The 15,938-nt window shown below is 40.1% G+C and overlaps 3 protein-coding genes across 6 annotated transcripts; all 3 read right to left on the bottom strand.

Moving 5' to 3' along the window:
• Window positions 1–90: 90 nt before the first annotated feature.
• Window positions 91–3,688, bottom strand: LOC111226880 (cornifelin-like). Its single transcript, XM_022752181.1, has 4 exons — window positions 3,609–3,688; window positions 3,049–3,205; window positions 1,435–1,589; window positions 91–1,341 (listed from the first exon to the last, which is right to left on the bottom strand). The coding sequence occupies exons 2-4, from the start codon at window positions 3,179–3,181 to the stop codon at window positions 1,147–1,149; spliced, it is 483 nt and encodes a 160-aa protein (XP_022607902.1). The 5' UTR covers window positions 3,182–3,205; window positions 3,609–3,688; the 3' UTR covers window positions 91–1,146.
• Window positions 3,689–3,782: 94 nt separating this feature from the next.
• LOC111226881 (cornifelin homolog A-like) lies at window positions 3,783–8,343 on the bottom strand. The gene is made up of 4 exons (XM_022752182.1): window positions 7,202–8,343; window positions 5,787–5,903; window positions 5,307–5,461; window positions 3,783–4,535 (listed from the first exon to the last, which is right to left on the bottom strand). The coding sequence occupies exons 2-4, from the start codon at window positions 5,890–5,892 to the stop codon at window positions 4,416–4,418; spliced, it is 381 nt and encodes a 126-aa protein (XP_022607903.1). The 5' UTR covers window positions 5,893–5,903; window positions 7,202–8,343; the 3' UTR covers window positions 3,783–4,415.
• Window positions 8,344–8,672: 329 nt separating this feature from the next.
• Window positions 8,673–15,266, bottom strand: LOC111226882 (PLAC8-like protein 1). Of its 4 annotated transcripts, XM_022752186.1 has the most exons (5): window positions 14,534–14,746; window positions 14,188–14,195; window positions 13,922–14,028; window positions 13,595–13,749; window positions 8,673–9,200 (listed from the first exon to the last, which is right to left on the bottom strand). In XM_022752186.1, the coding sequence occupies exons 3-5, from the start codon at window positions 14,019–14,021 to the stop codon at window positions 9,033–9,035; spliced, it is 423 nt and encodes a 140-aa protein (XP_022607907.1). In that variant the 5' UTR covers window positions 14,022–14,028; window positions 14,188–14,195; window positions 14,534–14,746; the 3' UTR covers window positions 8,673–9,032. The 4 variants fall into 4 exon arrangements, with proteins under 4 accessions (XP_022607907.1, XP_022607904.1, XP_022607906.1 ...); XM_022752183.1 differs by lacking the exons at window positions 14,188–14,195; window positions 14,534–14,746 and adding an exon at window positions 15,026–15,266; XM_022752185.1 differs by lacking the exons at window positions 14,188–14,195; window positions 14,534–14,746 and adding an exon at window positions 14,836–14,922.
• Window positions 15,267–15,938: the final 672 nt, after the last annotated feature.

The following is a 15,938-nucleotide window of genomic DNA, read 5'->3' on the forward strand; positions in this document are numbered from 1 at the left end:
GGAAGAATCACACTGACACGCACAGAGTCTGGAAACAATGCCAGCTTTATCATTTTTGCTTGCACCCCGCAACAGTGCAAACCAGCGGCCTACGTCCTACCGAAAGGGCATTTGACATCTTACAGCAAAGCCACAACTGCAGCTGGTAGGATAAAACTATTACATCATAGTAATCAAGAATTAATGTGAAAGATTTTTTTTTCATTTAAGTCCCAAATTTCCCATTTAGCTGTTTTTTTTAAAGGTTCCATACTGTACACTGATCTGGTGTTGAGTGTTGATCCATAAGAAGATATATTTGCTCAGTGTAGTTTTATATCTCCTCTCTCAGGCTTCTCTCTGCAGAAAACAAAATCCTGCAAGGTTAGATGGTGGGTCCAGGTGGGCGGGGCTTGGGACATGACCTAAATATACCTACCTAAATATGGGACCTTTAATTAGGAGCCCAGATAACAGAATAATATAAAGTAGTCAGCTGACCAAACAGTGTTAGTAGGCAGTTTAATAAATGAGGGCCCATATTTATTTATTTTTATCTATTTATTTACTTGAAATAGTGCTTAGACATTTTTAAATTTTTTGAACTAAAAATAGTCCCTACCTCAGAGCAGGACATGAGAGCTATTCCTATTCATCACAGCAAAACAAAATAAAACTGATCACGACTTCAGCTGCAGATTCAACACAAAGGCTCAGAGATGATTTGATGCAGGTTAAGTGAAATGAATGACAAAGATAACATAATGTATTTAAGATCAGCAGAAATTATACATCACTTAAAAAGGGCTTTATCGAAAGTGTTATCATGTTATTTGGAGTTTGTAAGTTTTGTCTGTGGAGTCCTGGGAGTTTTATCAGTATCTGTCAGTCATCTTAATTATATACTGGACTGTTCGCACGTATCATTTTCCACCTGCTGCCAAACAGGTTAGGACAGCTCCGTAGATGTGATAAGATGACGTGCCTGGACTAGGAAAGCTGATAAAATTCTTTTACATCTCAGTCTAAAAGTATATCCAAACATGCATCAGTGTGACTTGTCTAAGTCACAACTGATTTTTGAGATTAGAGAGATTAGAGACCAAAAAAAAAATATAGAAATCGGTAGAGAACAACAGGTTGCATGGCGCTGGAGGTCACGACCTCTTAAGGAATGGCTGAGATCATTGGCTGAGAGGTGATGACTGCGGGCTGGATGTGCATTTGCTGGGCACCTATGTACGCTGGCTGGGAGGTGAGGACAGCGAGAGTCAGCCTGCGTCTCTTTATCTCTCTGGCCATCTGGCACCATGAGCAGACATTGAAGAAATAGGAATACACACAGTCAGATCCCATGTCTCCCTGAGCAGAGACACACAAAATGGAAAGAAAGTAACAGCTGTTAATATATATATAAAAAAGACCTGGCGAAGTTTTCCCTTTATCTAAACTCACCTGGATTTTGTAGTGGTAGCGCATGGCCACTCTCATGGACATGGAGACAACTGGACACAAGGTGATCATGTCCATCAGGGGGAGACAAAAACACTCTCCAAAGTAAGCGGTGGTGGCGCAGGCGAGGCAAGGGAAGCACCAGAAGCCAGAGCAACCTGGAACGAGGCACAGATGATAACAGGCCCTATCTCGAGAGGCAGTAACAGCTCCTTTATCGTGATTCTAAATAGGCCCGGTAATTTTGGAAAACATTTCAGATTTCAGATTTCAGATTTATGTTTAGAGCATTCGAAACTGGTCTACATGTAGAAGGAAAAACTGCTTCTCGGGATTTATGTGCTAAGGTTTAAAAGGCAACTTCAAACTTGATGCTGAGACGTTTGCTATATGAAAATATATACTGAACTATGGAAGCCTGTCTTTGCATTTTTTTAAACCAGTCTGCTTTTTATTGTCCATGAATATTGATCACATTTTATTCTGGTTGTGCACAGTTTTTCTTCAAATTGAATCAGAAGGGTCCAATATTTTACACTTTTCTTGCGTTTTATTTGAAGTTTTGTCCATAAGAAGATATATTTGTGGTTTTAAAGGTTCTGTAAATTATTTTAAACAATAATATAGCAGCAAACAACTATCAACAACTAGTGCAGTAAGCAGCGTTCAGGTGCTCCACTGATTCTTATGTTATTCGGCTAAAAACGCCTCCAACAAAGAAAGAGAGAAGACCAGAGCAGAGGCGGACTGGCCATGAGGCGGACTGGCTGAAATCCCGGTCGGGTGGTGGACCGTGAAAACATGACTCCTAGCGTGGGCTAATGGTTGTGGTTAGATTGGGGTTTTTTTTGTCTGTTCCTGTGTGCATGGTAACTATATTCAGTTGTATTTTCTTGTTTTGTGTTTAGTGGCCACTTTCGCTGTGCTCCGTAAGACCTTGCTGACTGACAATGTGAAAGGAAGGGAGGGGGGGTTGTGGCCAAACAGAGGTCGGAGTTGTGTCTTACGAAACATTTGTTTTGTTCGGAGATGCTGGTGGTCTGGTGCCACATCTAGTGGCCTTTAAGTAATGAATGTAGTTTAACATCTCCTCTCTCAGACTTTTCTCCAGAGTTCTAGGTGGGTGCGGGTGGGTGGGGTTTGGGGCTAGGGCTGAGGGCGGTGACTGCTTTGTTGTTACATCACAAAGTTACAGAAGTCCTGACGGCTTGTTTTCAGGCTCAGTTTCTGAATACAGGCTGTGTGCATTCCTGTGGACTGAGCGCTTTGATACTTTCACAGTATTAATATAGAACCTAGACCTGCTTTATAATCAAAAAAGACATGGACATCTACCTTTATACAATATGGGACCTTTAATGTAGGGCTGTAGTCTGTTATCTATTAATTGTCTCAGCCATAAAGATCAGAATTTTATAAGCAAATTGCAACTAATTGTGGCTTGTCATCACAACAGAATACATAATGTTGACATTTCTCCACTTCAGTAATCTGGACTACAGCTCTAGTTTAAAGTAAGCTCAAGAGTCCAGACTGAAATGTCACTATTTGCATGCACCGGTGAAAGGCGTTGTAGTGAGAGAACTGCAAAATGTGGCTGCACAGAACCAGACTCACAGATTTGAAGATCATCGAAGCAGTCACAGATCCCAGTGCTCCACTGAGTAGACTGGACAGCGACCAGCGTTGGAGGCTGAGGCTGAGGCTGAGGCTGAGGCGGCTGGTTGTTGATGATCAAATTTGTTGTCATGGCGACCACTCAAATCAGGAAGGCCTGAAAGTGCAAACAAGTATTTCTATTTTTCCTCGTGGGATTCTGTCTACATTCACTGCACCTTTTCAAAGTTGACCTCGAGCCCAAATATCTTAACAAAGCTCCCCAGACGCTCGCCGCTTCAAAACCTTTCCTTCCTTCAATTGTTCCGCGTCATGATATGGTTCATTTCAACCCCCATCACACTGTTCACACCATTTACTCACATACCTGGCATGTTTTATCACTCGGTGACAGCTGTTTACAATTAATCAAAACACATTTCTGCACGAATTTCACATGAACCTGAAGTTCGTGTTCATAATATAAACTGACTCATACAGCATCTTCACACGGGTACTAGAAAATCCAGCCCACTGCCTTCTAATACAGTAATACAGACTTTAATTTCATAAACACTCACCTGCCGTTGGAACTTCTTTGTCGCGTTGGAACATCTGGTTTGAACACACGGAGCAAAAAGTGGATATTGGATGCTTCAAGGCACGGCCTAACTGGCAGATTTGCATGTGTGGTTTGCATAGGACACTGCACACTGAGATTTACTGTGATGACCTTCACACAGGCTTTGATGAGTCAGAGTTTTATTGCACTGTTCTAGTGGACTCACATGTAGTCGCTATGTTCTAAATACAAAATAGGCTTCTAAATTATCTGGGCGCATTGTATGGCTCCAAAAATCCCAATGTATGATTTAATGAGTTTCCTCCTTGGCTTTTCATATAACGAATGAAAATAAGCCAATTTATAGTTAAACACATACTTCGGAAGGATAACAATCAATCCAATGGATCATGCAATTAAAGAAACACATGTAACGAACATCTGGGATGTGACAGGCGAAGTATAAGAATAAAAAAAAACCCAATTTAAATTTTAAGATAATCAACAATGCAGTTATATCATTGTCACTGGCTGGTGCTCATTAATATCTGCCAGTGGATGTCACTGTGGCTGCTTATCTCTGTCATTACAGTAAATTATGAAACATTTGTGACCCTCATGTGCTGATCTCTAATCAGCTGCTTTGTGACATTCCACAGCAGCAGACCTGCTCAGAAACACAGGTCAGTTGGCCCGAGCGGCCCTCCCCTCTTATTCCAAATAGCATGACAACGCTGATGATGAAGAACATAGTCCCTGATGATGGTAGTGATGTTTGTTTTCTACTACTGATGACATGATGATAAAAAAAAAGTCTTTGTTCTTATCAGGCTGACATGTTGACGAAGGTAATGGGGCTCGACCTTGTTTTGATTTCTCTTGCTATTTGACACCAGGTGCAGGGCCCGCAGAAGAAGGCGTACACGCAGTCTTTGCAGACTGTGCCCTGTGGGGAAGGAGACACAGTTAGAGGCGGCCGGAGCGATGAAACATGCGCAAGTACAACAGTCATGGGATAAAACGAATGCATCCAATACTAGATTTTTTGCTTAAAGTCTCCCTAGACATATCTGCTGGAACAAAGGGACAGGGTGTAATGTGACCGTCTTTAATGACCAATCCTTCATGAATTCCCGGATGTTGTCCAGGAACGTAAATAGAGATTGTGACGAAGAGCTAAACAGGTTTAAGAGTCATCAGAGATCAGATAAGCAGTGAAGGCAACAGTGACTTTTATGCTGGTAAACACTATGCTCGTAAATATTGATGCAGTTGAGGAGCATGTTATGTAACGTATGACATATGTAAGAGGATGTATTATTATCATATATATACATCCCCTGGATACATGAAAATATAAGTTTATAATATATATGAAATACCGATAAAATATCTATATGATGAATATAACATGTTGCAACCAACATGTTGTTAATGATATATATTTAACTTATAAATGCAAGTTCATTAAAACATACACACAATACAATTTGTCATTAATTTTGATACACACATAAACATACATATTTGTATGGGCTAGACATATGTAAATATATGAAATTGTTCCGATTTCTAATACAACACATATATGTTGATGTACTTATATTTCATATATGTAAATTCAGTGTGTACATATATTATATTTGCATATGGGATTTACACCCAAAAAAAAGAATAATGAATGGGGGTTTAGGATAGTGTAGCATAGTGTCTGTACCTCAATGCCATATCTCTGGCGCACTGACACCCTGAGGGCTGTGGTCATAGGTGGGATGAGTCCAAAGGCGTCCAGCAGAGGTAAACACAGACACTCCCCGGCCTCGTGTGCGGTCTTACAGGTGAAGCAGGGAAGGCACCAAAAGGCCAGGCAGCCTGCAAAAAGGGCAGGCAAGCAGGTCACATCAGGGGTAGTAATGTGCTCATGCAGGAGATTTCATGGACACTTGAGGTCGTGTCCAAATATCCCCTTTTTGAAATCTAAAGCACAATACTTTGCTACATCCGCTGACCTCCAATCTGCCAATCTGTCGGCATTCCTTCACTTAGATCAGTCTGAATGATCAGCATGTTTTTCAACGTTCATGCACGAGACACAGATTCAGACGGCGAGTGCTTGTCTCAACACGAGGACTACTACTACTGCTATCTCTCCTTTTACCCCAATCTAAAAATGTGTATATAAAACATGTGCACTCACACTGGGGCAGGTCTTGGAAGCAGTCACAGATGCCAGACGTCCACTGGTTGGATACAGTGGTCATGATGTAGGGCCGGGGTTGGGTCACGACCATATTTTTAGACATGGCTACAGCTTCTAAAGAAAACATTCAGTCGTGATTCCGACAGAGGCTTTTCTTGCCAAACAGTGAATGACAGAATAAACTTGACAAAGCTATATAGTATTAGTGGCCTGTTCAGTTGGATACTCATTGTCTGGTGAAATCTAGCGTCGTGATTTATGCCAAATAAGTACATGCTGTAAATGTCCTTTTGTGGTTTGCGCAATTTTTTTCTACATCTTCTTTCAAACTGACTGGGTTATTTCAAATGTGCACTGTCAAAGAAGAAGGGTTTCTTTCTTAGTTCCTCAAAGCAGACACTGTTTCCTTCTGACAGCAGAAACATTTCATTTGAAGCAGACAGTCACCTTTACATGAATATAATAATAATTATCATGAGTATAATGATCCTATATTATTATTTTATTGTATTACTGATTTTTTTTATTTGATTATTATTATTATAAAGACGTTCATCATATATTTGCTATGACATTATTATCATTATTATTATTATTAATATTATCATTGTATAATAATGTAACCTGTAACTGTCTTACTTTATGTCAACCGTCCTTCTATTATGTTTTATGATTTCCAAGTCACCATGTGTCTTCCATCTCATTTTCTGTTTGTCATGTTATTAAAAAATAAATAAATAAAGAAGCAGAAAGTCACTTCTTTGTCCATTATGGCATCTAGGTGTGATTCTGGTCAATATGTCATTATTTTTCACACATACTGAATGATTATACCACAGTGTAATAAATTAATGTCTTTTTTCTCAGTACTTTAGAAAAGCTCCTCATTTTGAGAATTTGCATGAGTGTTTTCTGTGTGATTTCTCTGGAATACAAAATAGAGGCTGAACATGAGATTAGATGTCACAAATTCACAGCTCAGATTTTCAGTTTCTATCTTTAAGAGTGATGCACATTGAGAATTATCTACTAAACCGTCCTACATCTTGAGAACTGACTTTTTCTAAGAAGTAGAAACTTCATTTTCACAAGAAGTACAGACTTGGTGGCGGATGGAATGGTCTTAAAGAGTTTATCTACTTCTGTATACTGAAGAGTTTTATAAATTCACGAGTTGCAGAATTTCCTTCACAGTTACAGCATCATGTATTTTTTCACTTCAAGTTACAACACAAAAGTCACACGAAAGCCCATGATCATGTGAGACTCCAGATGAGCCCATAGCCATTTCTTAAGCCATGTCCATTGCCAAAAATTGAAAACATACATGTAACCTGGAAATGTTTAGGCCTGCAGGATGCCAGTATTCCTGTCATGGCTCTAATTCTCCCTCACTAAGTGGATGGTCTTACCTTGCTTTCCTGAGGGAGCAGAGTTTGGTCAAATCTGAAACTTGGCTGACTGAGGACTCTGTAAGACAGTGTGGCATCTTATAGGAGCGGTGAACATGACAGGGGATGCCTGTCACTTACTGGTCTGTCCAGTCTGCCGTGTGTCAACACCTCTGACAGTCAGACATCAGAGTATCTGTCCGTCTCGCATCCTTTTAAATCTCAGATGTCATCATGCCAGAAAAATGACCTCATATTTAAAGTGTGCGAGTCAGTTCTTAGACATAGGTATGTGATAAGAACAAAAGGGAATGTCCTGCAGTGTTCATCCCCTCAGTGACACGTGGCTCTGTGCCTTTTGTTTGAACGGTTCAAAGGTCCTCGTCACATTCGCTGAGAAGTTGTTGATCCTGCCATTTCCTTGGATTCACATCTCCCTATTGTTTTCGCAACATGGATGTTTTATTAGATTTCATTCAAACAATTCAACACAAAATATTTGGATTTTCTATCTGAACCACGAGACCAGAGCAGCTGGAAGGACTCGGGTGGGAAATGGAGTAATGGCACAAGTTAAACCGGAACATTTCTGAATAATCATAAGGTTTTCAAGATTTGCAGAAGTTGTTCCAAATGTCAACAAGTTGGACTGTTAACAAAAGTAGCATATGATGTCACTGATTTGTAGCAAATGTCTTCATTGTTCAATGCAAAATGTACATAACCGATTGTTTAGTTACTTTAGATACAGTATGTTTGAACGATTAATTCTCAATCTGGTGTTGGACTAGGACTACTTGAAGTGATCAAGTGGTCCCAAGATAAATCTGAGGGGATGTAAGATGATTAAGTCAGTTATTTAAAGGCCCTATATTTTACAGTTTTCTGGTGTTTTATTTGAAGTGTTGATTCATGAGAAGATATTTGTGGTTTTAAGAACCAAAAACCATCTCAATATAGATTTACATCTCCTGTCTCAGGATTGTCTCTGGAGCTCTAGTAACGACAGAAGAGAGGAGGCTCTGAGCTCTGCTCCCCTGATTGGTTGAGTATTTTCTGAGTGGTTGAATAACAATATAGCAGAGTTCAGGTAAACATTCAGAGAAACCAAATCCTGCAAGGTTGGATGGTGGGTCGAGGTGGGCAGGGCTTGGGGCATGGCTGAGAGCAGTGCATGCTTTGTTGTGACATCACAAAGTTACAGAAGTCCTGACGGCTGGTTTTAAGGCTCAGTGTCTGAATACAGGCTGTGTGCATTTCTCTGTGGACTGAGCGCTTTGATTCTTTCACAGTATTAATATAGAACCTAGACCTGCTTTATAATCAAAGAAGACACGGACATCTCACTTTATAATATGGGACCTTTAACTAAGTTACTCTTAGAAGAGATATCCTTTGTGGAGCTGATAACAGCTCATAGACACTTGAAATGTTACAAGGGGCAACTGATTTTTGGAAGTGTAAAATCTTAATCTGAAAGGTAACTAGTAACTATGGCTGTCAAATAAATTTAATGGAGTAAAAAGCACAATATGTCACTCTGAATGCAGTTCATTAGAAGTATATAGTAGCATAAAGTTGAGATACACAAACCTCCAAACTGAACTTAAGTACAGTACAGGAGTAAATGGACTTAGTTACTTTCCACCACTGAAAGAATAAATGATTGGTAACCCAAGATAACATGCAAAACACCCCCTGCTCTAATAGACATTGTGTCCCTGCTGAATACTCTGAGGTAACAGGGAGCGGCTGCCGACCAGGGGAAGTGTGATTAAATCAGCTCCCATGCTCTGGAGGACTGGTGATGGCGGCCGAGGCCAGAAGAAAAGAAAAAAAGTGCTGGATGTGTCTAGACCAAGTGCGCCCCCTGCAGGGAGGTCAGAGCGGTGTATCTGGCTGACGAGGAGGAGGAGGAGGCGGCGTGGGATGCTGCTCTTCTCTTCAGCTCTCTGGAGATCTGGAGCCAAGATAGCGGATAGCAGCAGCATCCGTACAGGCAGTCGCTCCACACGCTCCCCTGTAACAGAGAGAGAGAGAGAGAGGTCTGAACACAGGTGGGAGGCTCAAACACAAGATGAACATTTGCATTTAGGTGCAAAATAAAGACTTTTTGCTGATACATACAATGCAGCAGTTCTGTCTTTTATTTGCCTTTATGAGCATATACTCACATCCTTTGTAATCAACAGTATTAGTTGAAGTTATTTGGACTAATTACACAAAAATGTTTGAAATTTTTATAGTTTTACTGCATTCCTTCCATGATAAATGTAAGATTGTGCTACAGAGGACCAAATTAAGTAAACACGCCAATAACCAAAGTGCAAAAACCAATGATGTATAGTAGTTTATGGCTGCTTGAAGTTATAGCTGGCAGTGTATTTGTCAGTGTATCAGTAATAATCAGGCTCTATCCTCCCTCTGAGGACATCGAGTTACTTGCGGCCAAGTCTCTGCTCTTAGCAACAGCAACCACGACGAGGAGCATGTCAGTAATGTCAAGATGGAAATGTTGGTGGGTGAGAATTGATAAATCAATAAAGTCTGAGAGACGCAGTAAGAAGGCAGGTGCTGGCAGTTGGATGTGCAGCCTGTGCATGTGATATTCCCTCCGTGATACTGAGTCAGCACCAATTATGCTTACATAATATCAACTTCTCAAAAGAAAACCAGCTTTCATTTTTGCTTGATCATAATGCAGTTAGGGGCTGGCGAAGTAGAGCAGTAGAGCGGTAATCAGAGGGTCAGTGGTTCAATTCCTGGCCTCTCAAGTGCGCATGTTGAAGTGTCCTTGGGCAAGATACTGAACCCTGGATGTATCCCCTATGTATCATCGGTGTGAGACTGTGTGTGAACGGGTGAATGTGGCTCATAATGAAAAGTGCTTTGACTAAGAGTAGATAAGCAATATATAAGTGCCATTTGTGACTTTTACCAAAAGGATGTCATGAAACATCTTGAATACAACCGTTCTGTGAATTTTAATTTAGCATAAACAACTACAATAATTCTCCACCCACAAACGTATTTGCAGGTCTTTCGATTTCAATGCAACTTTTTGATTCTGATTCAACTGTAGAGCAAAAACACCAAACACACTTGTTTTTGTTGAGCGGCAGATCTGCTCAGTCCAACACTCTTTCTACTGCGCTGCCTCCCCTGTGAATTCAGTGTGGGAGGGTGACATTAACTAAAATTATCAGTCTTGGGATCTGAATGCAACATGCAACATTTGTGACTTTAATTTTGCATGTACTATAAACATAAACAAAGAAAATATAGCAGTTCAAATCCTCATTTGCATATGTTGGAATGATTTATTGGTCCATTGGTCGTGTCTTTTGAATTATGTAAGACAGAACTGTCACCAGCCATGCTAACAGCTCTGTGAGGTTGTATTTACACCACGTTTGTGTGAAGTCGTAATTACAAGCAGCTGAGTGGGAAAACACATGTCACATCAGCGTCTGACTTGTAATTCTGAGTCAGATTTTATCAGGAGATATGTCAACAAACTGTTGGCAGAATGGCTCCAAATGCAGTTCTATCAAAAATAAATCCCATATTAACATTAGCCCAATTGATTCAGCTCAATTCATAGAAGCTAACCACTGTTTGTATCTGGTTTTACGTGGTAATAAACAAACAAATAACACAACAAAAGTAGCTAATTTAGGCTATTTATATGGTGTTACTACAAGGTTAGCACTAGAGCAAACAATGCATGAACACTCCCAAGTCAGAGCAAAGGGTGATTTTCTGGTTCTATTCTGCTGACATTGCATGAATAGGAGCTAAATGCTAACATCAGGAAGCTAACATACTTGGAAGGACAATGCTTAGATGCTGGTATTTAATGTTTACTATGTTCACCATTTTAGTTTAGCATGTTAGCATTTGCTATAATCACAAAGTACAGCAGAGGCTAATGGAAATGTTGTTAGTTTAACTAATATGTTGTCATAAGCCAAACCAAATTCAAACCACTCTGCTAGCATTGGTAAAAATGAACTCTAAAGACAATATTAGTTTCAGGAAATAAAGACAAGAAAATGTAATAATTTGCAGAGAAATATGATCTAGCACTAATTTATATCAAAATGGCTGCAGTAACGTGTCTGACTACAGTTTTATTCTCATGATAAACACTGTTTTATCGTCTCCGTCCGCCCGTGAGATGAATTGTTGCCTTGCTTTTCAAACAACCTACATGCTGGAACTTGTTTTCATAAGAACTTCTGTGCACCTTCCCTAGCTCATGCTCTGCAGTATTGACAGCGATCCACGGCCCACTCCACCTCCGGAGAAGCCAACATTACCAACCACCTCCTTCTCTCCGATGGCAGCGCTCCAGTTCCTGCCTGCCTGGCCTCCAACCACTCCCACCTCCTGCCTTATCTCTCCCTCTCTTCACTGTCCCAGAATCGGCTTATCAAACATCTAAACTCGCACCTTGGCCATGGAATATGCTGCTTGCATTTGAGTTTTTTAATGTGCACTGATCAGTGACGGAGACCTGATGTCTGCTGAGATCTGTGGTCGCACGTGTCGCAGGTGTATGAGTGCTCAGTGTGGACAAACAGCACAGCAGTGAAGGGGTGGGTGGGAGGCCTGAGCAGCTTGCTTGAGCTTAAAAGTTCTAACAGTTTGTTGTTTATTCATTAAGTTATTTATAGGTCTAGGACAGATTTATTCATTTAATAAACATATCCTGATTTCACTGCAACCTCAGTATACCTAAGGTTTATCTGATGTCACAGCATTAACAAAAAACTCTTTGCAATGCTGAAGTAATAAACAGTGTCATTACTGCTGGCATCTACCAATGCTGCATCTATTTCCCCACTGTGCCATTATTAAGTTTCATCACTGAAAAGTCTCCATCTCCTTAGCAGCAGTCATAATTATTCAAGGCTCCAGCTGCTCTGTGTAATTGAGCTGGGGAATCGGTGTCATACGAGCAAAGCAATCAGATGCATTGTTTGAGCTGGTGTTTATCACAGCATCTCAGCTACAGGGGCCACTCTTCTTGACTGAAAGAATTTAAAATGACAAGTTTAACTCTCACATTCCCTCCCCAAAGAGGAAAAGGTCTCAGAAAAACGCTAGTGTATTCAAGGTCGCTTTGTTTCTTCATTGAAGAAGAGTGATCAAAGCTACATCAGCTAAGCTGTCAAGGCTGTTAAACCAACTACTGTAACGGCAGTGTAGTGAAATGATATTAACACCACGGGCATTGCTTGAGCACAGTGACTGTCTAAGTGTAAACAGCTTTAATCTTTCCCATCTGAATGAATGTATTGTAAAGCTAAAGTAAAATAATGGAAGTCAATGTCCAAAAAATTCCAAATCCCTTTGTAAGGACAGACTGTCCTGCCAATGTAGTGTTTTATATTAAAGAATCTGCACCTTAATTACACAAAATGTACAGATGCATGACATATTAAAGGAAAAGTCTGAATAAATGACTGGAGAAACCTGATGCTAACTAGAAGCTCATATAGAAGGCTGATGATTAAAGTGATGGCTTTTACATTTACCAGATCTCAAACCAATTGAACACCATTTTGGAGAAACATGTTAAGCTAAAGAGGACACGTTAAAATCTTTTGGACGTTGTGTGTCACAACATGTTTTAATCACATTTTCCGTATGGTTTAAACATACAACCCTATATACTCACACTAAACAGATTGACTGGTTATAATGTTTATGCTCAAATAAACCCTTAAACCTGTTTTGCTTAGTGACAGTTCCAATCAAGGTTTAATCTAACTAGCTGTGACAGCTCTTTCAAATGTTTATTTTTCACTGCAGCCATGTGGGTGATCAAACTGCAAGACATCTTACCAAAACTTGTGTTATGACAGAAATCCATTCAGGCAATTAATCAGGTGTTGAAATCCCCTTCAAACCCATTCAAAGTGCATGTCTAACATTAGTCCAGGGAAACCAATCCAGGGTTAAAATAAGGCCTAATTTTTTTGAGGCCTTTGCACAGCTTTAAACTGCACTTACCGCCACAATTACTAAAGCATCAGATGAGGGAATATCTTTTGGAAAAATGTGGTTTATCCCACCATGGCAAATCTGGGACAGGGAATATTGAAACTGCTCTGGAGGCTCATGATGGAACAAAAACTTTACAATCAAGACATTCTATTACTGTAGTTTCTTAATGTGTTTTCCCACTCACCCAGTATTGTATCAAACCATGCAGATGCACCTTTATTTGTTGAATTTTTGTCATGCCTCCCAGACTTCTGCCACCATTCCAAAACAGTGGAGGTAAATGGAATTTTAAGTGTGTTCATTGCAAAATGGCATTTGAAAATCTCAGTGTCCCACAATCTGGTTGAGAGGTATGTTTTTTTGCATTTTTATCTTGTGTTATTTTTTGCTATGTATTACCTGTATACCATATCGCTCTCTGACAGAAGCCCTCATGGCGAGAGAGGCAGGCGGTACACAGCCGATGCAGTCCAGCAGAGGAAGGCAGGGACACGCACCCACTGCACTGGTCACCTTGCAAGTAAACACTGGGAGGCAGCACAGGGCAAAGCAGCCTGAACACACACACACACACACACACACACACAGTAGGTAAACTCACAGTACACAAAAATAATTCTTCATCATAAACAACGGTACAAAGTGCATTTTTTTCACTGTTATTCAGCATTAACAGTCAGATAGACAGTATATCCACTAAACGCTTGTGTCACTCTGTATACTTACAGTCCCCTATGTCTTTATGGCACTCACACAGGCCAGTGCTCCACTGACCCGCTTCATGAACCCTGCTCCCCGGCTGGACCTGGACCACCCGTCGAGACATAGTTCAACTGTCCATCCATGACCATAAAATAGAGGCAGGGGTCACAATTACCTCAAAATTATACTTAAGGACAGTAATTGATTCAGATTCAGACAACTTTATTTATCCCAAGAGGGGAAATACTTTTGCAGTTTACCCAGTCCATACACACAGCTTCAAAACTCACAGGCAAAGCTGTTATATGTCAGAGACGATCAGCATACATGGGCCAATACAAGGAACAAGCCGCAATAAGTAAAACAAATAAGAAAAATAGATAAAAATAACACATTATGTTACAGTTTCTATAGCAATTAAAGATATGAATACATATTAATTACACTGAGTAAATGTACTTTTAGTTTTAGTCACAATGCACCACTGAGGTTGGCTGATGTTTTTGGTTATTAGTTGGTTATTGCTTAGGTCAATAGCTCGTGATTTTACTTAAAAAAAAAAAAAAAAAGTAAAGTAGCCGGGAATTCAGGACGTAGTTATGTTTCCTCCAAAATATATATGGCAAAACAAATTACCAGTAAATAGAATTAACATTAGATCTGTAGGAGATTAAATGGATATCTGATGTAGTTGCATCCAAAGGAAACTCTGCTGGAAACGTTGTTGCTGCTGTAATCTATCCAGTTCAACTGCTCTACATGGGGCATTAAACTTTGCATCCGTGACCCATAATTCTTTGCCATAACTGAAGCCAACATCCACAGGAAACCACTATCTCAGTCAAAAGATAAGAACAACAATCCAGTGAGGAGCTCACTGAGAGCAAACTTCCACGCCCCTCTCGCTCAGGAAGGATTAAACACTGCTGTCTCCTGACCTGAGTTATTCTTTAGCTCTGCTCCTCCGCCACAAGCCAAACTCAGAGGAGAGAAAGATTTCCTTTGTACTGTGAATGGCTCAGAGACAGACTGCTGGACTCTCAAGAATGATTTACCTCCAACCTCTCTAGTGAAGTCTGACTAAAAATATGTAACCAGGCTTGTATTGATAAAGAATAGCTGACTTACCTGTTTAAGAGTTTAGTTATCAAAATCCTCGGAAAAGCAAGTCCAACTGTTGTCTGCTATGTTTGGCCTTTTCTGTCTTCTCACTCTCTGACTTTCACGTGTGTGTGTGTGTGTGTGTGTGCGTGTGCTCGTTGCTTGACTGCAGTGTTTTGGTGTAAATATGAAACCTTGAGATAAGATTGGTAAACAAGGCGCTCTGTTCCCATGAGTGCTGACCCACAGTATTCTGAGTCCTCAGAGACATATTAGCTGATGTTTAAAAGGATGTCAGTATTTGCTGACCTACAGAGGTAATTCCTCTCTATCAGTAAATGCCCCCTGTGGAAAAAGAAGCATTTTTGGTTTGACAGTTGCACCATTGGACATTACTAATCTGTAACAGTTGCGTAAGAGCCATGAGAAACCACAGAATGTCATCACACAAATCACCACTGAATGTCATCGGTTTTTTTTTGTGAGCTATGTTGATGTTTATCAGTCGTTCTCTTTTTTAGGATTCTGTTCAAAGATCTGGTAAAAAACACATAACCATCTATAATATATCATTATTGAATCATTTGAAGGGTTTCCAGAAATCCTTATCACTGAAGCAGCGCATAAAATAAATAAAAAAAATGCCTCTCCTGTGATATCTGATTTCTCAATGTCCTGATAGGAGTGAATAAAACAGAGGCTGGGAAAAACCTGTCCTATCAAGCGAAGCCTGTCTCCTCTTCCATGGGGGCTAGAGCTGACACATAGGATCATACAGCAGATTAACAAAGGAGACAGTCTTTGTGACTACAAGGCAGAGAGGTATCAGGACCTGATTATTTACAGTGTAAACCAACGAGCAGTATGTTTACATGCACAATAATATTCCACTATTATTCCGAATATTGTCATGTTTGGATAAACCGAATTAGATCTCATT

Source organism: Seriola dumerili, unplaced genomic scaffold (assembly GCF_002260705.1).
Source record: "Seriola dumerili isolate Sdu_G_001 unplaced genomic scaffold, Sdu_1.0 BDQW01000167.1, whole genome shotgun sequence".
NCBI lineage: Eukaryota > Metazoa > Chordata > Actinopteri > Carangiformes > Carangidae > Seriola > Seriola dumerili.

Bases quoted from the DNA above. Each gene is read 5' to 3' on its own strand.
- LOC111226882 (XM_022752183.1), bottom strand. From the start codon at position 14,021: ATGTCTCGACGGGTGGTCCAGGTCCAGCCGGGGAGCAGGGTTCATGAA. The intron at 13,750-13,921 runs GTAAGTATACAG...GTGTGTGTTCAG, and splicing joins CCATAAAGACATAGGGGACT to GCTGCTTTGCCCTGTGCTGC. The intron at 9,201-13,594 runs GTAATACATAGC...TCTCTGTTACAG, and splicing joins GAGAGCGATATGGTATACAG to GGGAGCGTGTGGAGCGACTG.
- LOC111226880 (XM_022752181.1), bottom strand. From the start codon at position 3,181: ATGACAACAAATTTGATCATCAACAACCAGCCGCCTCAGCCTCAGCCT. The intron at 1,590-3,048 runs GTGAGTCTGGTT...GCCTCGTTCCAG, and splicing joins CTTCGATGATCTTCAAATCT to GTTGCTCTGGCTTCTGGTGC. The intron at 1,342-1,434 runs GTGAGTTTAGAT...GTCTCTGCTCAG, and splicing joins GCTACCACTACAAAATCCAG to GGAGACATGGGATCTGACTG.
- LOC111226881 (XM_022752182.1), bottom strand. From the start codon at position 5,892: ATGTCTAAAAATATGGTCGTGACCCAACCCCGGCCCTACATCATGACC. The intron at 5,462-5,786 runs GTGAGTGCACAT...CCCTTTTTGCAG, and splicing joins CTTCCAAGACCTGCCCCAGT to GCTGCCTGGCCTTTTGGTGC. The intron at 4,536-5,306 runs GTACAGACACTA...CCTTCCCCACAG, and splicing joins GCCAGAGATATGGCATTGAG to GGCACAGTCTGCAAAGACTG.